This window comes from Microtus oregoni, unplaced genomic scaffold (genome assembly GCF_018167655.1).
Source record: "Microtus oregoni isolate MIOR12 unplaced genomic scaffold, Mior012 000060F_ref0000265, whole genome shotgun sequence".
In the NCBI taxonomy this organism is placed as follows: domain Eukaryota; kingdom Metazoa; phylum Chordata; class Mammalia; order Rodentia; family Cricetidae; genus Microtus; species Microtus oregoni.
Genome location: NW_024543870.1, coordinates 659,353 through 684,634, shown reverse-complemented (window position 1 = coordinate 684,634; position 25,282 = coordinate 659,353). Strand labels below are relative to the sequence as shown.

Here is a 25,282-nt window from a genome sequence, read left to right as displayed (position 1 = left end):
TAAGAATTTGGCCTGCAGCCGGGCGGTGGTGGCGCACGCCTTTAATCCCAGCACTCGGGGGGCAGAGACAGGCGGATCTCTGTGAGTTCGAGGCCAGCCTGGTCTACAAAGGGAGTTCCAGGACAGGCTCCAAAGCTACAGAGAAACCCTGTCTCAAAAAACCAAAAAATAAAAAAGAATTTGGCCTGGGCTGGACAGATGGCTCAGTGGTAAAGAGCACTGGCTGCTCTTCCAAAGGACCCAGGTTCTACAGCACCTACATGGCAGCAAAAGTTAAAAAAAAAAAACCCAATACACATAAAATAAGTAAATAAATAATTGTCCAGGTGGTGGCGGCACACATATTTAATCCCAGCACTTGGGAGCCAGAGGCAGGTGGATCTCTGTGAGTTTAAGGCCAGCATGGTAAGCAAAGCGAGTTCCAGGACAGCCAGAGCTGTTACACAGAGAAACTTGAAAAAAAAATTGTCATGTATCATGTACATTCTCCACATTTGACTACGTTCATAGAACACACATTTGTCAAATGTCAGGTAATTCTCAGAGTCCTGTGAAGTGAGTTACAGGAGCTGTATTAAGCGGTCTGTTCCTTCTACAACTCATTGGAAAAGTAACGACCCAGGAGTGGATTGAGAGTACAGACATGGTGTCGGGGGAGGGAGGGAAGCTGGAGCTCATCACCTTTATCACTTAAAAAGCGCTTAGCCAGTAGCCACCACACGTCTTGTGAAATACGAGTCCATGGGGACGCACGCTTCCCCTCCAGTAGCTGCGGGTGCCCCAGCAGACTTCCACGTAGAACTCCTTCCTGTGAGTTTAGCTGTGCGGGGTGCCTTGTCGGGAGCCAAATAATGACCATCTCTGACGACTACAGGCCCCTAAGCGGAACTGGAGTTTCTGCTTTTCCCCCCTCACACGTTCATGAGTTATGCTCTTGCCATAGCAAAGCAGGATTTGGCAGCGTCCTACGCTCGCTTTCGTTCTGCGCTTTCCTGTGTCGTTTCCTTGGCCTCTCACACTGTAAAAGCGGGACGATGTATGTATACAGGCAAGAGAGGTAGGAAGAGAATGGGCTACAACCTCCTTTCAAAACCCGCGTCCTGCCTCATCCAATAACCATACAAGAAGTTCGTTGTATCCAAGTCCCAACCTACCACGTAAACATCCTTATGTAAATGGATAGGACTGGCCTCTTTTGTGTTCTTACCTGGTCAGAGTGAAATCCTAACGGACAGGAAGCCTGGCCTCCTGAAATCCACCTGCTCCTACTGGAGTGGCTATTACACTTCTCAATGCTCCGCTTCCCAATCTATAAAATGGGGACAATAAGGCAAACGTACCAGCTCCAAGAGTCCAGTACCAGAAACGGTTCTAATGCAAGAACTGATCTTTACTTAGCACCGCTCTACTTCATGTGAAACCTACAGACAGACAGTCCCAGCCACCTCAGTGTTACTGTCCCGGCTTCAGCACTGGGCACGCGAGTGGAGTGAGGAGCTCCAGCCACTGCTGGGGGAACCTGCGACGCTAACACTGGACGGACATCGCGAATCAGTCATGATGGTTCACTGGTGGCAGTCAACGACAACACTAAGATACTCACTGGGGGAGAACGCATATTTATGGAAAAGCTTGCTTGAAAAGAACAATACTTAGCAAAAACTGTACATTAAAAAAATGGCCAAAATAAGCACCAAAGGGTAAATATTAGAAGCTACCAGCATGGCAACGACAGACAATGGTAATACACTGTGTATCTCAAAAAGCCAGAGGGAAGACATTTGGATGTTTACACTGAAGAAGAGATGTTACACAAGGCAATGGATACAATGACTTCAACATACAACGCATGCACGTGTTGAAACCTCATAACATGGCAGGCTCATAAATTTTTTTTGTGTGTTCGTAGGATCAGTTAAAAGGATCAGTTAAATTTTTAAAAAGAACTTGAAAGAGAAAGCTACCATGCTTAACACCCATGGGTCACTTACACAAGTTATTTAATTCCTGTGGTACCAAACACATCCACGCCACATCCCTATGAAAGATGAAGACCCCAAGAGTTCAGGGCTCACCCACATCGAACACAAGTTCCAGACTCTAAAAGACAAGACCTTATTCTAATTTTACAAAGAAAGGCAACTCTGCCAAGTGCCTAATTCTTTACTTCGCAAAGACTCACCACTGTGAGCCAGTAGAAGTGAAACCTAAGAAGCCAGTATTGATTAATTCAGTAGAAAAATAATACTCTTATTTTTTTTAAGACAACAACTAGGGACCACCCCCAACGCGAGGGGTAAAAATAGTAACCAATGTAAATGTTACCTGTTACTCTGTGCTGCCCCCTCTTGGCTGCCCCGGAGAAGTGAACCGCTCAAACGTGCCTGTTTCTGTAGGCCAGCCAACACAGAGAGCACGGGGCTCTTTTATACCATGGAATGAAATCCTCTAGCTTCAGATGACCCCTAGTAGAACTCAACCCTAAAGCACACACTACAATATTTTCTATTTATGAGGTTCCCAAAATGGAAATTGGGAAAGAGCCTCTTGGAGCGGTCCCAAAGGACCTGCCAGATCCCTTGCAGCTCCGTGACCCCTGGGGCCTATGACATCCAAGCTGCTGCGACGCCTCTGGTAGCAGAAGATCTTACCTCTTTCTCTATCTTGAGTAACTTCTTTACAGCCACCTCCTTGTCCTGTGATATCCATTTGGCTCGATAAACACTCCCAAAACTTCCTCCACCGCAGTTTTCGAAAAACTGCAAGTCGTCGAATTTAATTTGCACAAAGGAGGCGCCGAGAGACGACATCTCATAATGACAGTAGTAAGCGTCCTCACAGTCTGGAGAGAGAAAGGAGAGACACGCTGGATCACAAACAAGTCAGAGTCCTGCTGCCGATATTTATACCGAGTCCTGTGAAACTTCCAGAAAGAGCAGGATGACTTCAGAAAGAAAAGCGAGACGAACACATCGAAATGAAAGCGCTCACCCTGGCAGCCGGCGCAAAATTCAACAACGGCTTGTCCAGGCTTGGGACCGGCTCAGATTCCTCCGCCGCAAAACCTGTCACAGCGCTTCCTACACATCCCGAGGAGCTCTGCCTAAAGGCTTCTGTGTCACCAGGTCTCCTACCAGGAAGGCCTGACACACAGAAACCATGCTTTCTTTCAACAGTAAGCTAGCATAGCTCGTCTGGCATGTGCGGCATGCCGTCTCTCCGTGTTGCCCTTACTTCACGGGAAAAGTACCCAGCCTAAGCCGGTGCACATCCTAGCGCCAGCACAGCCAAAAACGCTGCAGAGTAAACAGGCATTCAGTGTTTAGACTCCAAACAAGATTTCACCGAAGAGTGAAAGAAAAGGTGGCCAAGTGCTGCCAAACGGGTCTCACTAGGCTGCACACCATAGCAGAACCTATTTTCTGAGACGTTGTCTCTGTTTACAATATATTAAGTTACCCAAAGAATACTGCCAAAGATGTTAAATTATATATATATATATATATATATATATATATATATATATATATAATGCTTGTTTCCAGAGGAACCCATGACTCCTCCCGGAGACTACTTCAGTGAGATGCGCTGTGACTGAAGGGCTCTTACTCTTGCCCAGGTGTGTGTCCATTCCTAATCCTCTATGCCAAACCATAAATTAGCAGGAAAAGCAAAACCCTAGACACACAGATGATGGCATAAGCTTCTGAGCAGGCATAAAAAGCTGCAGGTGGTAGATGAAAGAATCTGCATGCGCGCCCTTCCTGGGACTGTAAACCAGAATATTATAATCATGGAGTGAAAGGTGGACCTATATTTGAGGACCCATAAAACAATTGGCTTATGCTCCCAACGGTCACCATCATGAACGACTTTTAACAAATGAAAAGAAAACAGCTATATAAGAACTTAAAGGCATCTATGATAAAATGCAATGTGCGGCCACTCTGCATGTATCTTCTATCTATAAACATTGAGACATACTGAAACATGACGCCTGCACCTTTCCTTCAGAGCATTCTGACACCATCCCCCAAAGCACACGAGGGAAGGGGAACACAGGCGTGTAAGAGGGAGAAAGAAACGTGACAGAATTAAGAGCAAATCAGAAGGCTGCACGGGCCTTTTACTACCCTGGCCATTTTCTATGAAGCCTGAATTTTTTTTTTCCTTCCAAAATAAAAGGTAGAAGGAAGCAGTCTGCAGCACTAGAAAGCCAGTGTCTCCATGTACAATTCAGCGCTTTGCCAAGAGACGCACGCAGGCGGCTAAGAGAGTTCAGTGTGCAGCTGGCTTAGCCATCCCATTTTAGGAGCATCGGCTCACTGAAGAATGCTGATTCCTTATACCAAGTCCAAGTCTGCTCCACGTTAGGGAGAAGGCAAGAAAGAAAAATGAAGCGATTTGTTTATCCTCAATGTTTAGAGCCTTCCACTGTTTAGAAGACAGAGCGGCCACAAAAACAAAGGAGGGGGACGGCTGTGGGGATCGCAGGCGCAGTCTACTGACACATTTAATTTAGCGATATTTCATACAGACTCCCTACAATCCATAGTTAACTGCAGAAAAGAAGGTCTATAGAAAATGTAGGAGAATATGCCCGACCAACGCAGAGAGTGTGTGCAAAGCAAAAAGCTTTTATAATAAATGTCAAACGCTATGCTAGCTCTCCGCGGGGCAGCAGAGGATAGGTCTATGTTTTTATAATCAATTTATCAGGTATAGGAATTTAAATAGGCCTGCAAAGCTTATCAGATAATGCAAACCCACTGCCTCCCTGTCCCCCACTTAACTCTCACCGCTGAGAAAGCCACTCACGCCGGCTCCTTTGAGGATTTGCTCTTCTTTACCACATTTCTGGGGGACGTGATTAAACACCGTCGCTTCTTAACGTTTCCCATTTCAGATCTTGTTACAACAATTCCCTGCAAGGGATTCAGCTCTTACACATCATCCTCAGCCTCCACAGGCTCAGGCGCTAGGGTGTTCTAAACCCTCTGTTCACAACCCCAACATTTGGCTAAGTCAATATTCACAGTTTGTAGTAGTCTCGCAAAGTCAATATTGTTCCCAGCACCGTCATGCGGCGATTATATCTTACTTAGATAACTTTTGTTTCTTCTGGAGTTACTAGTTGCCCTGTGTTTTCTTCTATCGTTTGTTGAGCTTTTCATGCTACTGACAAACTTAGCCAACCCATCAAATTCTCCCAGGACTGCAAAACTCTCAATGAAGTAAAACAAAACAACAACGACAACAAAAAACAAACAACAAAAAACACCAAATCTCTGTTATCCTGGAGGAAGGGAGATGCTGGTTTTGATAGAGACATTCTTTCTTAACACCTCATCTTGATTCAGTCTGGCTGGAATGGCTGCTTCCCAGGTCAGACTGTAACTGGGATTTCTTCTCCTGTGCTATTCAAAGACCTTCCTTCTCCTTCACCCTCTGAGGGAAAACCTTGCCCTTGGAGCTTCAGTTTCTCTTTCTTGGTTTACTTCTGCACCTTGACGACATTCGTCTCTCATTGACTCTTTGAGTAGAGGGCACAGAATGGGGTTTTTGAGTCTCCACTAGCAACCTGTCTGCTGTTCTAGGAAGAGTATTATCCTTTATGTAGTTGTGAAAGTATATTTTATTTTTTTCACATTTTTTAAAATTAACTTATCCACTCATTTTATGAGTGCAAATATTTTGCCTGTATGTATGTCTGGGGTGCACAGAAACTAAAGGGGTCATCAGATCTTCCGGAAATGGGGTCACACAGATGCTTGTAAGCCACCAGGTGGGTGCCAGGAACTGAACCCGGGTCCTCTGCAGAGTACCAAGGACTCTTAATCAATGAGCTATCTCTGCAGTACTCTCACTGAATTTGTTTTTCTCCAAGACTTATCTCTTTATTATATGTGTATAAGTGTTATGCTTGCATGTATGTATGTGCACCACGTACATGCCTGGTGTCTGCAGTGTTTGAAGAAAGCATTAGATCCTCTGGGATTCGCTACAGTCATCAGCTTCCATGAGGATGCTGGGAATGGAACCCAGGTCCCCGGAAAGAACAACACATGTTCTGAACCCCTGAGTCGTCTTTTTAGCCCCTTCTTCATTGCGAGGGCAGCTATGGACAGGTGGACGTTACTCCGGCTTCTAAACCCTTTTACTTTTTTTTCCCTAAAAGCTTTTAGAATTACTTTTTATCTGTAGCATTCCGCCTTGGAGATGATTTGTTTGTTCCCCTCTCACCGATAGGATACTCAGTTCCAGTCTTTAAATCGTGTCTTTGAGTCTCAACCGTCCCATGTTCTTTACCACTTGAGCCCCGTGTATGTCACGTCTCATTCCTCACACAGGCATGAAACCCTGCTCGCAGTCCCCCTTATGTGCTGACCTCTGCCACATCTGCATGATGGGTGCAGGCAACACAGCTGCTTCAGACGCCCACCTCCACCTAGCAAACCTGTCCCTCACATTGTCTCCGAAGCCCATATGAAACATTACACTCTTTCTATGCAGCCGTCTTTCCCATCACACTCCCACCCGAACATAAACCTCCTAAACCCAGAGTTCATTTCTGTCCATCCTGGGTTTTCAGCACCAGACACGCAGTACAGCACCTTTTCTGCTCTAGCTTGTCTGTTCAATTAATTAATGGCTTTTAGATAATTTTCCCATTATAATTCCCGGAGCTGCAAAGATTTCAGTCAAACTCAGGAAACTCAGACCTGCAGTTTTCACAGCGCCCGCAGAGGACTCTAAATCAAATCTGTTTGAGAAGCTGCCACAGGCTTCTTGGGGAACCTGGGGCCTCCAGTACTGGGTGCCTCTCAGTCTGGGTTGAGACAGAGGAGAGGAGGAGAAACCCTTTCCCAAACAGAGAAGAAGGATGTGACCAACAAGAACTAACTTGAACCCCCTAGCCAGGACCCTTGGCTATGGTGGCCACCCTGACGAGAAGCAACAAGGTACATTTGTTCACATCAGTTACTCATACTGTAGTATACCCCGCTGTTGGGAATTGGCTCTACATGAATGAATGATGCAATTACTTGGATGTTTTATTGAGACTGTAAAAAAATTAAGTCCCTTCTAATTTCTGAAGAGATTAACAATTTTAAGAGTGTGTCAGTGAAGGTTTTAACTCCAGTGAGCTCAGCAAGGCATCAAAACCCTCAGTTAAAAAATTTGGTTTAGATCTCCATCCCTGTATACATATGTACATATGTGTGCATACATATATGTGTGTGTGCATGCGTGTATGTATGTACGCATATATTTCAGGCTACATATGTATATTGCTTCCCCTTTCATTTTAACTCGCTATTCAAAGATCAATTTACAAGGAGAATGAAATATGAGTTGCCACTACCCAAACCCAGAGCATCTGGGGAAGAAACTGATCAAATCACAGCATCAAGACTTGATCAAATTATGCTAGAGTTTCTCAGAAACATCTCTATTGTTTAGACCGATAAAACCATCTATTAGACAGGGAGCCAGCTATACCCATTTGTTTACAAAGGCTACCAGATGACACACAATGTTTTCAACCCACTCCCCCGGCTTTTACATAATACAGACAATCCCACAGCCCTGCAGGTGGACTCGGAATAGGAACGTCACGAAAATCAGAACATAATAAGGGGTCACAAATTTGAAAATAAAAGCAAGTTGGTTAAATTCAGCCATCCGCTGACTTGAGCAGTAGCCAAAACTTGGTGATTTCAAAAACGTCCCTAAATTAAAAATACAAAACTAATTTCAATTATTAACTAAACAGATAAAAGCATACATAGTATCATTTAGTTAATTGTAAAAGCAGAACCATATAAAGGTGGAAAAGTCTTAAACGGAATATTATTTTACATTTTAGTTTCCCATCTTCTCAATGAGGGAGCTGGGGTCAGGACTTAGCTCACGGGTCTTTAATTCGCCTCTTAATTTTTCGAATTGGTATTAATCTCAGGTCAGTTGTCTGTCACTTTATTTCTGTCACAGATAAATACAAATAAAAATAAAAGACTACTTGGATGTCTATCATTTGAGAAGCAAAGTTTTACAATTAGATGGGACTGAGTTGAATTAATTCTGTCTCCATCTCTCTTGAAACAGCCACGTTTCTTCCAATGATGCCATTTTTAAACCTCGTAAATAAGGGTTTTGAAATCACCTCCATCTGATAATCCTGATGGCACCGGAAACGGAAGCATCACTTCTAAGCACAGATAAGCAACACAGCCAAGAGCAAAGACCCAGTTAGCCAGAGCGAGCCGCAGACTCCAGTTCAAGCTATCTGAGCTCAGTCAGGCGAAGGACTGTGTCTCTGCAAAGTAGGCTTCCCGCGGCTTCCCCCAGACTCTTCATGGGGAAGCAGGGGAGGTGTGGAATCTACACACAACAGGTGGAAATGGAGGCCCTCTAACTGTTATCTAAGCTTTGATGCCACCCATTCTTTCAGCCTTCATAATCAATCAGTCATGTTTCCCCCTCCCATGTTCAGAACTGCATTCTATTTTATTTCAGTCGCTTCTGCTGCCCAACTGTTGACAAACAGCCTGTGGATTTCTAAGTGCTTTTCAGTTGTGTTTATGTGTCTTAACTTCTTCCTACCCTTGTGTTTCCTCTCCCTTTGGAGGTTGTGTAACTGTGCAAAATCTATCTTACTAGCAAGGATTATTTAGTTATTTCCCACACAAGGTCTCACTATATTGTCCAGGCTGGCCTTGAGCTTGGGATGCCCCTGCCTCAGCTTCCCAAGTGCCAAAGTTAAAGATGTGTACCAAGATGCCTAGCTATACGTGTAACTTTTTTCCTTTCAAACTGTTTTTTCAAAGAGATGAATCCTATTTAAGTTACTAGAAGGTTTTTTCTTTTACTTTTAGATATTAGTATTTGTAGAACATATTTATTCTATTACAGTACTCACTTTCTGTCATCTTCCTTCTGACTCAAGAAAACTATAATCTGCCTTATCAAATACCTCCAAATCATAATGAAAATATTTTTTAAATTAACTTTACAAATGAAGTCTGGAATTTCTCTGGACTTTTCTCTTTTGGATATATATGAACCCATTATTTCTAATGTATATACTTCCTCTTTTTCCATCCCTAACTTAAACTTTTCTTTCTTCACAAAAGTAGTTCTATATTTATTTCTGGCACAACATAAGAAGAAAAACTAATTTGTGTCACTGTGATCAAAGTAAATTTTTAAAGAGATTTCTCAGGCTGAAGAGATAGCTCAGTGGATGAGATTATTTGCTATGCAAACAAAAGGACCTGGGTTCAAGTCCCTGGCATCTAGGTGAAAGTCACGCACAGCAATGCAGGCCTGTAATCCCCAGCACTAGCGGCGGGGACTCTGGGAGCTTACTAGCAAGCCAGTCTAGCCAAAACAGCAAGCTTCAGATTCAGTGAGAGACCGTGCCTCAAACAATAAAGCAGGGAGAGACAGAAGACACCTAGCATCATCCTCTGGCCTCTGCATGCAGTTGCCCATGTATATGCACACATAAACATGCATATACCACACGCACACAAGGAAGGACGGGAGGGAGAGAAGAAGAAAGGATTTGGGGGTCAGCAAGATGGCTGGACAGGTAAAAGCACTTGCCAGCAAGCCTGAGTTCGATCCTAGGAACGCACGTGGTAGATGACACTCCCACAAGCTGTCCTCTGACCTCCATACATTTTGAGCATCCAAACATATATATACATAAACAATAAATAAATTTTTTAAAAAAACTTAAAGGTAATTTTGCAAAAGCAGCCCTCAACCTCTAGCCAACTGATGTGTGTTTCTTCATACAGTTCAGTAAGTAAATGTATCAAAACCACATATCGTCGTGTGCTTTATAATGCTGTTTGGAATTGCTGCCCTGTATTCTTTTAAGGGCATATTTTTTTTCTAAGAAAAGGGAAGTCTTTGGTTTGATATATTTCTTCATAATGTCAGGGTCAGAGATTTAAAAACACAATTCTTGAACAGACTGCTCTGTGCCCGTCTTTAAAAAAGAAAATCATTAATGATAACTAAGTCTATTAGGAAAACTAACTAGAAGCATGTCTACTTTGCTATTTTCTTCTAAACGGCTTTCAGAAAAGAACCCCTCACATAACATAGGTTGGACCCAGGAAACAGGGCTCCTTCTGGCATGTGTATGAGAAATTCAGCTTTAAATGAGTCTAGACGAGAACGGATGATCTCCCTCTCTCTCTGTGCTTCGCCATCTATGTAACATGACTCTTCAGTTGGAGCAAAGGTTACAGTAAAAACAAGCTAGTTAAATGAAACATTCTTATGCATCCATTAATATTCCAATAAATGAAAATCAACTTCCGTGGCCTACTACCTTGCCAGAAACGCTGTTAGCAGAAATAAAATCAATGAGAAAGTGCATCCACGTCCGGGGCTACTGGAGCAGCTCTTGTGGGAAAAGAGATGGGACTGCCGCTGAGTAAAGACGGAGAACACAGAGAGGACATAGTTCTGGGGCTGCCTAGACGAAGGCCAGGTGCCTCGGAGTGGGGCTCTTCTGGGGGCAAGGCCCAAATCCTAAGCCAGCCTCCCACTCATCCTGGGGATTTGCTGTACAGTTCTCTCCTCCAGAACTGTCCCTGTCAATCAGGAAACACCCAAGCAGCCTGGCTTCTGACAAATAAGGTGCAAGCTCAGCCTGGGTAGCTGGAAGGAATGCCTCCTAACAAGGGTCAATCAATATGCAGGTCAGAACCGGATCAGCTGAAGGCGGATGAAAGATAAGACAGACACCAGGAAATTCAAATTAGCCAAAAGCAAGATCCAGATTACGCTTTGCTGACTGAGAGGTAGAAATTAGCTGTGGGTACAAGTTGCACAATTGCTGGTGACTAGGATAGCCCCGCAAGAATCTATTCTGCCCTCTTAGCAGTGCGTGACGCATGCCTGAGTGTTCAGCAGGAGGTGGGGGCGTGGAGAAGAGATCCTGCATCAGCGAGGCAAGAATGGGTGTGTCTGTAAAGCCTGCTCCAGCCTCACTAGCATGACTAACCAGGCTAGTATGAGGTCCTGAGAGACCGTCTTCCTTTCCTGGGAGGCGCATCTGACAGTAAACGCGAGGGGATGTTCAGCAGTCTACATGGCTGATGGAAATAGTAGAAGTTCCGGGGCCACACTCTTGGAATTCTTCTCGCATAGCTGGAGAGGTCCAATTCCAATGTCCGTCTCAAACTCTTCTCTCCCATCCCCAAAGTAAAGCGCTCTTTCCATCTTGAGACCATCAGGAGAACCACAGACTCTATAGACTCCTGGGATGGATGAACTAATTCCATTCTTTCCCTAGCAAAATGGAGTCACTTTACCTCTTCCATCAACCTGGGGCTACAAACCTCAGCAGGGCCGACCCCATCTTCCCGTCTGCATATTCCCACATAAGTAGCATACGACATTGCAGAGGAGGTCAGTGAATCCTACTTTCTGACCTTGAAGCAACCATCTGACTCTAAGATGTGGAGGAGTAAATGTGTCTGTTTATATTGCTTTGCTTAGTGGAGTTAAGAGAAGACTGGAAAGCCCACATGAATTTTTAGGGTTAAATGAAAGATTTTTAAAGCAAATGTCTGCCTACTTTGGAGGTGCTTATTGGCTGCAGACCCGCAAAGGGACACAGTCCTTCTCCTTCACAATAGGGTATCCTGATAGAAAAGCTTAAGCAAGTATTTACTCTGTGACCTAGAGATAAACTTGTTCCTTCTCTTTTAGGGTTTCCTATGTGAAGTCCAGAGATGGGTCCAGAAAGGATTGATGGACCCTAGAGAGAGGAAGTACTCAAAAGGAGCCCTACAAACGGTTCCAAGAGATCTTAGCTCTGCTTCTCAGCCATAGCCTTCCCATGTTTCCCTAACTTCCAAAGTCTTTATCTATGTGTCCCCAACACAGAATATTACAGAATTGCTTTAGAAACCCTTGTACACAAGAGGAGTGGCTAGTATGACCCCATCTCAGCATATGCATTTAAGTACGACAGGAACAAGGCAAAATACTGTGTGTGGGCAAGCCTTGCCGGGCAAAGCTGAAGCAAGCCCCCAGCTTGAGAAACGTGGGAAAGCCCTTTCTGCACTCAGTCGCGGTAAGCTGGAGTTTCCCGGACTAGCCCCGGCATTTCCACACGCTGTCTCATAGACATCTCCCAGGAAGCAGGTATCACTGCCTCCCAAGGGTGTAAATGTCAGCCAAGCCTCATTTACAAACGACAAAACTGGGATTCACCTTGGGTCACCTCCTTTTCTTCCACCGCATATTCTACTCCATCATTTACTGCCTCCTGATTTTCCTCTTAAATAGCTCGATGGTTTACCATCCACGTATTTGAGGCTTTAGTTTTCTACAAGCAATGGTGTCAATGAGTAAAGTATCAGATGTGCCCCTCCCCCCATTCTCACGGTGTATTAGTAGGCTGGGATTATTTAACTCCTGTTTTACTCAATGCTTCAGCTGTCTCTCCAGGGTCAGCAACAAAAGCCCCTGAAGTGTTAGTCAAACTATCTGGCATACATGGCTCTCTTCCCTCACAAGTAACAACTTCGGATACAGATGTAACTATATTTGTTTATGTGCAGTGGGTCAAGGTTAATAGGCACAAAGGAAGCAGCCTAAATCTTCCCCATAGTAAGACAGAAGGTGTCTCAGCTGTTGCTATTATATTTAGATAGACCAGTCCCCGTCCCTTGTCAACCTGTCCAGGGCAGAATAAAATGGAAAACAAATGATCCCAACTTTTATCCCCAACATCTGAGGGTACAGAGGCTTTCTTATTCTGATAACACTGTATCACCATGCACACCTTTTCCCAGTGGAACAGGGGATCTCACTGGCTCTTCTCTGAATGTGTCAAGCTCTAAACTCCACTGTCCGTTTTGCTGGGCGCACTGTGAGCTTCCTCTGACCTCTTTCACGAAACGTCCCTGCAATTTCTCCAGTAGATCCTCTGATGATTCAGTTGTTCACTCCACGCCCTTCGTAACTCCTGTTGATAATTCTACAGCCCTATCAGACTCAGTTCCACTGCTGAGCCCAGATAGGCACGGAGCCAATGTATTGCCAATAGCACTCACTCTGCACTAACTTAAAATACACAGCGCAGCTTGCCAAGTTTCCTTATTTGGCTAGAAGGTCCCTCAGTTCCCAAGATCTTTGACCATCCATTTTTAGATCTAAATCTGTGCGCTTAATATTTGGTTATTACTTCTCTTAATGTGTTCTTATGCATATCCCCCCTCCCAAAAAATACTTTTAAAGGATCAATCATCTACTCGCTTCCCTGGACAATAAAATGTTCCCCACTTAAACTTTTGACTTGCACATTGTTAAGTTTAAAACACACAAACACGCTTCACAATAACTCCAAAAAGTACTTGTAGAAATTATATTGTAAAAGTTTAAAATAAACAGTACACAGTGTTCCAAACGACCATTTTCCTCTATCATAATTCTCTTTCCAAACAAGCTAAATTCATGTTCATTTACAATCTCCCAAATCTCTCACTATTGTAGCAGAAATCTAAAACAAAGACTTCACAAATGACCATAATTAAAATGCAGCCGTCACTTTTTAAAAAAAAAAAAATCAAAGAAGGCATGAAATGTCAGTGTAGAAACAGGCCTACGACAAAGAAGTCTGGTCTTGGACCATTTGTTTATTTTTACCGTTAAATATTTTGGTAGGTTTGGATCCACTAAATCCTGATAGTCGTTTTCATCTACGGTCAAGAAAGCCATCTGGGGTAAAACAGGAAGACACTTTAACCACAGCCTGAACTCAGATATCCTCAATCCATTCTGGAAGCCGGTTCTCATACGCATTATTAATGAAGGCTGCTTATTGTGAAATCGCTGGAACGGGCCACCAAATGGTGCGCTTTCATTATTAACGAAACTAACAAAAATAGCAATTATGTTCCCCATAAACAGTGCTTATGCAGGATCTCCAGGCGCATGAGAAACATACACTTTTGAGCAACCCAACAATGACGTGCCACATTGTTTTTCAGGCAGTTCCATGTCATCTGGGCAGTTTAGAATTAAAGTTTTTCGGGAAGCTGTCACAGCGGGGCGAGGCATGGCTGCGGCCCGGAGACACTCACAGCCAAATCGGGTGTGGGTCCCCGAGCCCACAACACCCGCGTGTGCTCCCACGGAAGGGAAAGGTGCTTGGGAAGGGCAGCCGCCGCAGGCGCCCGGGCTGTGTGAGGCCGGGCTCTTCCGGGCACCGACTGCTCCACGGGACTGTCCCGGGCATGCCCAAGCCGTACTCGGCCCAGCGACAGAGAACCGCGGGGCCTCAGGGTACCGGGCGCAGGGCTGCAGGGCACAGGGCGCGGGCCGAGGACAGCCGCCCGCAGAGCCCCGGCCTCCCGCACCCGTGCAGCCCTAGTCCCCACAGGTCCAGGTCCGGGCCCGGGCCCGAGCGATCCTCCAGGGTGGTGCTCCCTCCCTCTTCCCCGGTCCCCCGTGACCCTTACCTGGCTCCCGGGCCGGGTGCGAGCGGCGGCGGGGGTCGGGGACGGCGGCCCGCGCTGCTCCCACGCTTCCGCCGGAGTCAGGAGTTGAACATTCCGCCTCTCCGCGCGGCGCCAATGAGGACGACGTCGCTGCAACAGCACCACCTACCTACGGGCGCGGTACCGCCAGCCCCCCAGCCTCCCGGCACGCCCGGCCCAGCGCCCTGAGGAAAGACCAGGGCTCCGAGTCACACAGACCCCAAATGCTGCACGCCCCCGCGGGACCTGGTGCTCTGCCTGGGAGGGGGACAACAGGGAAGTCGATTTCTGTGGAGACAGGGTTGCAGGTGCCTCAGTTGGGACCATCAACAGGTACTTTGGGAATTTTGAGGAGGAGTCACGGACTGCTGCTCTGGTTGGTGACTTTAAGGTGAAGTCCCTGAGATTTCACATTGAGGTGACAGAGTCCATTGCAAATGTGGAAGAAAAAAAAAAGTGGCACCGGACTTTAGGAAATAATAATAATAAAAAAATTGGCTGGGGAGAATGGAACTGGAGAGGAAAGAGAGAAGAGATTGCAAAAGTAGGAGAGTCATTTTCTGAATAAGAATTTAGTCATGCACACACTTGGAGAATTATGGAAAGTGGGAGCGGAGTAAAGTGGGTGTTTGTTTTAGCGCATTGCTTGATATTGGAGCGCGTGGCTTACAAGCCCTAAGATTTTAAGTCACGTTCTTTACTTCCCATTCATTTTACTGGTGATTTAGAGAGTTGCTTGGGGATGGGAAACAGGATTAATGGGAGATATTGTCACTTCCTGCTTACAGATAGGACCGCGAGGACCTGAGTTAGAGGGTGCAACATAAAAAAGAAAACTGGAATTTTGAGAGACATGTTTCAGAAAGAGGCCACAGAAATTGGTGACCCATTCGATTGGGAAAGAAGAAAGCGATGATGCCAGGATTTGAGACCTGGGTGTCAGGAAGAATGATGGTGTCATTGACAGAAATAGAAATCTGTGGAGAGGAAACTGGCTTCCTGCTGAGTTTTGAAGCCATGAGAGGAAGAACAGGTAGAGATGAAACAAGAAACGGAAATCAGAAGGGAGGCCAAAGGAGAAATAGAAATTTTGAAAAGCGTTCATATATGTTTAGGGTATGAATGTGGAAGGGTGGGTAAACATAAATTAATAATTTTAAAAAGCCCTTCTGGTCTGTTATTACAAAGACTGAGGGTTTTAGATTAATAAATTACATCTTGGTAACCGAGAAGACTGAAGAAAACTTCCTCACTAAAAAAAAAAAAAAATTCTGTGCAAGGTGATCAAACGATTGTAGAAGCCTCCGGTCTACTCAAAAAAAAAAAAAATGGATGATGGGCTGGCTCTTCAGGGCACTGTGAGCATGAAGAGACACTGGCACCTACCTTAGCTTTATTAAAGGTGTTGGATTGTGTCGTGACCCTAGCATGGGAGTCAGAGAACCTGGCGTTGTTGTTGGTCCTCCGGGTTATCAGGCAGGACACGTGGCTGGACAGATTTCGATTTCTTCCTTACCAGAATGAGGTGTTAGGCTCCAGCTCGGCTACCAGCCAGCCAGACACACATTACTGGGAGCATGCAGCTCCAGCATAAGCCTCCATAGTTTAACCCAATCATCCCTCCACCTCACTCACTTTTCATTCATTCTATTTCCCCTCTGTAATTAGGCTGCAGGAACAATAGACGCTACAAGATAGTTTCGAAACCATACTAGACGGAGCATCTCAGACATCCAATTTATGTTGCAAGTTTCTTGAGGCTATACCTTGTGTCCCATTGAGCAGGACCACGACTGTAATAAAGGCACAGAGATTCTGTGATCAACTGCCTGCCTCAACCTCTTTTTAAGAGTTACTTCTATTTTGTGTGGATGACTGTTTCGCCTGCACGTGTATATGTGCACCATATGTGTGCCTGGTGCCTACAGAGGTGCCTACAGAAGAGGATGTCAGGTTCAGTGGGATTAGAGTTACAGATTGTTGGGAGCCTTCATGTAGGTACTGGGAATTGAACCAAGGCCCATTGCAAGAGCAGTCGGTGCTCTTACCCTCCGAGCCATCTTTCCAGCCCCGTGGCCACAACCTTTGATTCTCCCAACTGCCTGTTTACTTGTGACTATGTTGCTCTCTTAAGATCCCAGAGCTGACAGAGTCTATTATCATGCTTATTCCTATCACTTATTCGGCTGTTTCAAACTTTTAAAAAAATCTTTTGGCAGTTTGATTTTTTTGGCTAATCCTCACTGGGCAGAATATAGATTTACAAATGTAAACGGCAATAGCAAAACAGTTCTGGTCAAAACTCAATCAAACCTTGTTATTCTTTCATTTCAAAGGCTTCCACACAAAAACATAGATGTATTCTCAGCAGTGATATGGTTCAGAAGTCCTTAGCACCCTCTCTCTTTTTTTTTTTTTCTTTTGGTTTTTCGAGACAGGGTTTCTCTGTGGTTTTGGAGCCTGTCCTGGAACTAGCTCTTGTAGACCAGGCTGGTCTCGAACTCACAGAGATTCGCCTGCCTCTGCCTCCCGAGTGCTGGGATTAAAGGCGTGCGCCACCACCGCCCGGCCTTAGCACCCTCTTATAACCAAGAACACCCTCAAAAATCAGCATGCATTCTAAGTGTGTGTATGTTTTAAATATACTCGAACAAAAATATTACCTAATCCCTTATTCAATGAGATTGTTTCCTCTAAACTCCCCTTTAATAGAAGTCCCGGAAGTGCCACTAGCTATCAGAAGAAGAGCAAGGAAGCCATCCCTCTGCCCGCCTCCCCTGCGAGTGCCAACAGCTGCAGCGCAGGCTATTCTGGGGCATTTTCTCCAGCCATCTTCGCCCTTCATCTCAGATTGAGAAACTTTGATGTCTGGACCACAGCGTCACATCTCAGAGTTACCCACCTTGTCTCCAAAGGCCAGTGCTTCAGCTGCGGGACAGCTGTGAGCGCCTAGGAAATTAAGGCATGCAACCAAGCATCCTAGGCGGTGAGTATAGTCGTTGCCTTAAAGTCAGAAATGACGCCTGCATCACTGTCTGCAGAGGAAGGCTCGCTGGAGATGCTTCTTCCCTCCCACTACGGTTCAGTAATGAACACCTTGATGTGCTGCTATCTTTCGGCCCCTATATAACAGACTTTAAGGAAGAGCCGCCAGGTGTGGGGTTCACAACAGTAACCCCAGCATCTGGACGGCTAAGGCAAGGTGACAGTTGTGACGTTCAGCCAGCCTAGGCTACGGAGAGAGACCTTGTCTCAAAAACCAAAACAAAATGAAAAGTAACCATTGGTAAGGCTTCTCTCTCTCTCTCTCTCTCTCTCTCTCTCTCTCTCTCTCTCCCCCCCCCCTCCCCCCTTTTCCGTTTCAGAAAATCTCCTTATTTCCTAGCTTAAGTAGAAGACATGGGTTCTCACTCTGCTTCTTCATTTAAGGTATTACACCACACACATGTGCCCTCTGGAGAACTCTACACTCGTGGAACTACACAGTAAACTAGTCTTAGCCAAGCCCCTGAAAGGGTTGTGGTTGCTACTACAGAGTCTAAGGATGCCCCATAAGCCGGGGGGTGGGGGGGAGTTAATTGCTCGTATGCTGTCTCGGGACAATGTCTTAGCTGCCTAAAATGGGGGAAGAAAGTGCTTTGCTAGACATCAGAACTTGTGCAATGCAGTGCCACCCTTATGAAGCTCTCCAGCATCAAGTCTGGCCATCTTCAGATCCCCCCTCTGCCTTTCTTGACCGTGAGAAACCGAGAGTCTCCTAAAAGCTGTGTCTTTTTAGTAATAATCCCCTTCCCTGTGGGTTCTCATAATATTTTACACTAGGATTTTACTCCACAATATAACCATTTAATAATTTACATGCCCGTCATTTCCTGCTCTTCCTGAACCTTAAAAGCAAGATCCATGGGTATCATTATTGTGTCTGGGTCCTATGCGTACCCGAACTGACACAAAGCAGTATTTAAAAGCACTCAAATATTTAATGAGGAAAAGAAAAATGAATTACACTTGGGTTTATGATTCAATTAGTTCCATCTTTAGCTATTAGAGACTAGAGATGGATGGAAATGAACAATGTGTGATCATTAATTCTGTTAGGCAAATTACTAGGAGCATTGCAAATACATGGATTGTTAAATGTATTTAATCCATAAAGGAGGAGCTGAAGGCTCATATGATGCTGCTCAGTTGGCTCAGTATCACATAGCTCCTGAGTCAAGCCGAGATTCGAGTAAACCGCAGTTGGCCGGATCTCGCCTCTCCTTTCTATTTCTACTCCTTTCGTTTCCTTTCTATTGCACTGTGCATTAGAGGAAATGTACTTTTAGAAATGGCTGATAATGTGTGGCTTTTCAAGTAGTGGTTCTCAACCTGTGGGCTGTGGCTCCTTTGGGACTCGAACGACCCCTTCACAAAGGTCACCTAAGACCAGCAGAAGACACGGCTATTTTCATTGCAATTCATAACAGTAGCAAAATTACAGTTATGAAGTAGCAATGAACATAATTTTATGGTTGGGGGTCACCACCGTGTGAGGAAGTGTATTAAAGGATCACAGCATTAGGATGGTGGAGAACCACTGGCTCAGCAGCATCTGCCGTTTCCATGACTCTTTCCCAAAGGGTGCAGCCGTCGTGAAAGATAAGGTAGTTTGCTGTGCCCATACCTGAAGGCTTTTATGTATAATCAGGAGGAAAAATACATATATTCCCTGCCTTCATTTTTTTCCTGAAAGACTTTAAGCTTCTTTGGTGATATTTAGTAAAATTAAGTTTCCCAACTAAATAGCAAAACTGCAAAGGTACTGGGTATCCCTTCAGGTAGGATGCTTCACAGGGTGAATACACAGTTTCTCATTATAATGGTCCAGGAACAGACTCCCAGACCTCTGTCGAGACTCTCTTACAGCTCGGTGGTGGTGGTGAACATCTTTAATCCCAGCACTTGGGAAGCAGAGGCAGGGGGATCTCTGTAAATTCGAGGCCAGACTGGTCTGCAGAGTGAGTTCAGGACAGCCAGGGCGACACAATAAAACCCTGCCTCGAAACAAAACAAAACAAGAATATCTTCCTATATATGAACCTGCCATACTAATGAAGTATTCAAGAAAGTGAAACACTCTACACACCTCGGAGGGTGGGGGCATGTCTCCTCAGGACCTACTCAAGTCTACTCACTACCTTCGATTCCTCTACCACTGTCTCCCTCCCAGCATCTTTACCTTCTTGACGTCTTTCCGTATCAATTCTTACCCTTGGCATTGCACCTGGCAACCGAACATGCTCTGCCTCCATCACAGGTGTGATGGTAGAAAACTGTTTACAAAGAATGCTACTGAACTCTGAAGGCTAACATGTAGAATAAAATTACCTACACCCAAAGTGTAGGGACGATAGTCAAGTTTCTGCAGTTGAGGCTTCTGTGCCAACAGATGCAATAGAGGTGGAGAGGTGAGGCTCCATCCCCAGATGCTGCATTTGAGACTCGGATGAGCTGCTAAGACACTGTGTTTTAGTTGTAGGCAAGCTGGTAAGACCCACTATTATTTTTACACCCTTGTATCTTCCAGGAAAGAACCCTTGTCATCTTGGATAAAACAGATTCTCAGATTCAAACTTCTAGGTATTTTAAGAAGTCAATGGATAAAATCTCATATGACATTAAGTTTTATTACCAGTTTCTTGAATTTAGAGCCACTTTTTCCATTGCGAAACATCTGTTGTTATTTGAAAAATCAGCAATTCTATTCTATAAGGAAATAGCTAATTCCATTTAGTAATTATGCATGAATCAAGTGATGTAAATAACCTTATATTAAAATTTTAGGTATCTATACATTGTTTGTGCATGCCTTTCTTTTTGAAAAAGAATCTTGCTCTGTAAGTCAAGTTGGCCTGGAACTCACTATGTAGCCCAGGCTGACCTGACCACCCTACTGCTTTTGCATCAGACTCTCAGGTGCTGGGCTCACAGATGGGAGCCAACCACGCCCAAGCTTACAGCCTTTTTTCAGTATATATATAATTAAAAGATACTGTTAATCCCAAAGATGCGAGGAGAAAGACCACTGACCCAAAATCACCAGGGCAAAATTGATTAAATTAAGCAATTAATTAAAGCAAGCTTTTTTTATCCTTGTACACGGGCTGCCTTCCCCTAAGGCAGGGTTCAAGAAGTCAGCATTGGATGTGAGGAAGACAAGATTTTTATAGTTCAAGGATAGGAAGTTTTCAAATGAGAGGTTTGGCGGGCAAAATAGGTGGGTTATAGGAGCAGAATATAAGCATAGCAACTTACAAAAACTTGATTGCAAGGTGGTCATAACAACCTTTTGAAACAAAGGTAGGTTTGCCAGATGGTTATAATATTTTTATTTTGAAACAAAGACATGATTGCAATTTTCTGAATGACCAGTACAGAATCATTTGTAGTTAGGGTTGCTGGGAGGCACAGCCCAATCCTTAAGAAGCAGAGGTTTTCATAAGCAGAAATGAACTTAGTTTATCTTTACTAGAAATGACTTTTAAGCCTAAAATGGAAGCATACTGGTTCATCATTACCTATCGCCAACAATAATTCCTTTCTCTCTCGTCTTCATTTATCTTTTACCGTTAAGCCTGATTCTGTTTTTTTTTTTTTTCATTTCACTTGCGCCTTCCCCCCAAAGTACACAAGTAAGCAACCTAGGTCCGCTGCTCTGCTCACACGCAGGACCTAAGGATCGATTGCTCCTCACAACCCGGGCCAGATCCTGCCCACGTAGACCTACCACACCAGCTTTCAAGATCGAAACGTCTGGCCAACTATTGCATTCATTTGCTCTATACTTCTTATGTATTATTCTTCCTCACGTTGAAATTTACCCAACTAATATTTTTGTTAAGTTCCAATTGCCCTTTTCTTTGGCCATCACCGGCTCTTCTCTTACTTTCTAAGGTCCATTTGTATTAAGGCTCTGTCCACACTGTTGTTCGTAACACCTTCTAATTTAGCAGCATCTGCAAATTTCATTAACATGCTATTTACTCCCTCTTCCAGATCATTAAAAAAATGCAATTTCTTATGTATTAAATTTTGCGGTCGAATAGATTTAATTTGCTATTGTAATTTCAATGCGTGTTTTCTAAAGACACAATGCCTTTAAGAATGGCCTTAACATAGGCTTAAATCCATACCCAGTTTATAGTTATTTCACTATTATGCAACCCATTTGTGTTCCTTAATCAGCACTGTTGTGAGCTCCATTGAAGTTATAATCTATTGATTTTCTCGTCCCTATTTTTCAATACAGTCATCATCGTGGCTTTAAATGCACAGCAATAGCACAGTTAGCCATTGTTGTGCTCAAATCCACAGCTATTTATAAAAGGAAATTAAGTCTTTTTTTTCCCCCCGTGGATGTTCTTCCACTGATGTAAGAAATGTTCTACATTCAAAACTCTAATTCATAGTCATAATATTTGTTTTTTCTGTGCACAGTATTGATGAAGTAGATCTACAATCTCCTTCATGTTTGTAAGCAAGGAAATAATGCATTAGGTATAAATGCATTATGAATTTTATAAAATCCATTCACTATTCTGTATATTTATATATTTATATAAAGATGGTTATGCTATGTATTTATGTATTATTTAACTATGTCCGCTGGCCCCTAGGGATCTGAGGTGACTTTGTTTTTTGACAACCGACTCCAGCAAACCGCCGTCAAATCAGGGTGTGAGATTTATTAGGCCTTCGCTTCCCTTTTTGTCACACATCGCCCTCTTTATTAGCGTTCTCCGGTACTAGTTTGCATTTTCAGTAAGACGAGTGTCTCCGCCTGCCACTTCTGGACATATGTGGCAGTTTTAAGTCATTAGACAGCCAATTAGTCTTGGTGTCCTCATCTTTGTTTTCTCTCTGTCTCTTTATTTCTTTCCTCCCTCTCGCCCCCTGCATCCTTACAATATGATCCCATAGTGACTTTCTATTTTATACCATGGAAGGTTTTTTGTTTGCTTGCTTTTGTTTTTACTTCTAAAGTGCAGTTTCCCCATGTGAGCTGCTCTCCTAATAGCTGTGTGAGCCATCTCAGGGTACAGTCATAAAGTTTACCCGTAACTTTAAGACTTATTTCTAATTATGTATATCTGTGGGTGTCTGCACCTGAATGCAGGTGCCTGTGAAGGCCCAAAGAGCGGGCTGGGTGCCCTGGAGCTGGATAACAGGCAATGTGAGCCCCCCAGTGCTGGTGCTCGGAACTGAACTAGGGTCCTCTACAAGAGAGGCGTGTCCTCTTAACTGCTGGCTGCGCCATCTCTCAGGAAAAGGGGATTATACGTTTTATAAAAGCAAATAAAATAATATAGTAAAGACAAATTCGTGTTTTTACAGAGAGTTTAAAGGCTGCCTTCCTGATAAGTTTTGTTTGAGAGCATTTTCAGAGCCAATGCTGATTTTTCTCAGTAAATGTCAAAATTATCTTATAGCTGGTTTTGGATACAGTCAAACATTGAAACCACAATTTTGAGAGAAATTTTTCAGTATTTAGAATTTCCCTCTTTTAACATAATTTTATTCCTCAGATTTAAAAATAACTCCACAGTAGACATAGAGAGTAAAGAGATAAAGACAATAAACTAGTTAAAAGCCCGGTGTGATGGCTTAGTCCTTTAATCCCAGCACTTGGAAAGCAGAAGAAGGAGGATCAGAGGTACACAGTAAGACTGTCAAAGAAAAAAAAAGTGAAATTTGTTTCCCTGTGGAAACCCATTTCTTTTCTTTCTCCTTCAGGTCTTCCTCTTTTTCTTTTCTTTTTTCTTTTTCTTTTGGTTTTTCAAGACAGAGTTTCTCTGTAGCTTTGGGGCCTGTCCTGGAACTCCCTCTGTAGACCAGGCTGTCATCGAATTCACAGAGATCCACGTGCCTCTGACTCCTGAGCGCTGGGATTAAAGGCACCATACACACAGGCTTTTCCTATTGTTGTTAACTTTTTTAAAGGTTTCAATTTTTTTTTTTTGAAGACACTAATTGGGCCACTTACTAACTTCATTTCTGTTTAGAACAATGTGTCTTATAATAATAGTTGTGTGTCTGTTTGTAACAGAGTTTCACCCACAGCTTTGACCACCCTGTGTAGCCTAGGTTAGCCTGGAATCTGTGATCCTGTGCCTCAGCCTCCTGAAAGCTGGAATTAAAAGAATGGGCTGCCACCTACGCTGAGAGTTGATTCCTGAGGACACTTGACTCACCCTCTGCTCTTAGCATCCACCTTCCGGACATGCTCCCATTCATTTCCTGTCCTATTTTATGATAATTCTTCATATAGTTATCTTCATTTTCAGCCTTTTCTTTGAAATTGTCTGAGGTAGTCAGAAAGTTGCCGTTTCCTGGCAGAGGAAGAAACATCAAACACACAGGTTACATGCTAGTAAGTAACAAGTGGGCAGGGCACATTTTTGTTCCTGGAGCCTGGACTGATACAAAGGGCTTCATTGGAGGGAGTGAAGTGGAGAGCGCAGCTAACTAGCCTCGTGTTTCAGGCGTAGACACTTCTTTCCCAACATACTTGAGTATGCAAATACATTTTCCCCTCCGTTTCTTAAACATTTCACTCAAGATTCTCTTGTGGCCCGATGTCAAGAGAAATGTGAACGAGTAGAAGTAGCTGGATAATTGTGTTAGTTTTTCGCAGCATTAATGTAGAGGGAGTCTTATTAAATCTTTGTGGCAGACATTTCAAAGTGATTGTAAGTCATATTTGCCAAATTCCACTGAATTATTTCAGTTGAGTAATCACACTTCTGCCTCACTTAGCCGGTCTGCCGATGTCTCGACAACCAGTTGGTCTAGGTCATTTTGCCATGAAAATTAGTTACACAAACCTTCCCCCAAGTTTCAGTGTGTTAGATTACATGTTGGACAACATAGCCAACATTTCCATGTCTGAAGGAAGTTGCCTTTAGACGTATCTCTTGATGGTAGAGATTATTCCCGACGGATCTCGATCTGGTCCATTTTAGAGTCAACATACTGTTGCAGAACAAAATTCCTAGAATCTTCACTTCCTGGACCTGATTTCAGCCCCATAATACAATTGCTCTAAACAGACATATAGAGCGAACCAAGTTCTAACTCTCACTCTTTTGCAGCTTGGGTAAGTCAGGACGAACCCTGGGTGATCTTATTACAAGAGAACTTGAGACTGGTGGGTCCTAAGAATAAATGTGGACACAGAGATGCCCTGAATTCAATAAGAATCTGGGGGCTGAGGAGAGGGCTCAATTGGTAAAGTCCTGGCTGAGCAAGCATGAAGACTTGAGTTTTATCTCCAGACCCCATATGGAAAAGCCAAGCATGGACGGAGACACATTAATTCATGGGGCTTGGGGCCTAGCCAAATCATCAAGCTCCAGACCACTGAAAGACAAAACCAAAACCAGATGGATAGGACAGGACCGGAGGATTAGCACAGCATCTGACATCGACCTTTGGCCTTCATACACACACACACACACACACACACACACACACACACCACGTACACAAACACACAGTGCGTATACATATATACACATAGCAAAGATTAAGGCATCATGGAATAGGGACTTTCAAAAGGAACTCTGGCGCTAGATAACCCTGCAATAAGAACTGGACCATCTTCTTTTGTGCTCCAGCACTTTGAATATTTTACTTAGCCTCTCTGGGGCTCATTTCTTCATCTACAATTTGAGGGTAATAATTAGGTTTTGTTTTGATTAATATATATACTATATATATAGTAT

General features: G+C 43.9%; 1 protein-coding gene across 3 annotated transcripts in view; it reads right to left on the bottom strand.

Annotated features, from left to right (window-relative positions):
- Positions 1–14,598, bottom strand: part of LOC121439270 (mitogen-activated protein kinase kinase kinase 20) — a 155,369-nt gene extending 140,771 nt beyond the window's left edge. For 2 of the 3 annotated variants that reach the window (XM_041639723.1, XM_041639721.1), the window contains exons 1-2: positions 14,499–14,598; positions 2,652–2,842 (exon numbers count right to left, since the gene is read on the bottom strand). In XM_041639723.1, the coding sequence (XP_041495657.1) occupies positions 2,652–2,810 (159 nt within the window). In that variant the 5' untranslated portion in view covers positions 2,811–2,842; positions 14,499–14,598. Of the gene's footprint in view, positions 1–2,651; positions 2,843–4,818; positions 4,825–14,498 lie in introns of those variants that run through there. The other variant, XM_041639722.1, reaches the window with a different exon arrangement.
- Between the last annotated feature and the right edge of the window lie 10,684 nt (positions 14,599–25,282).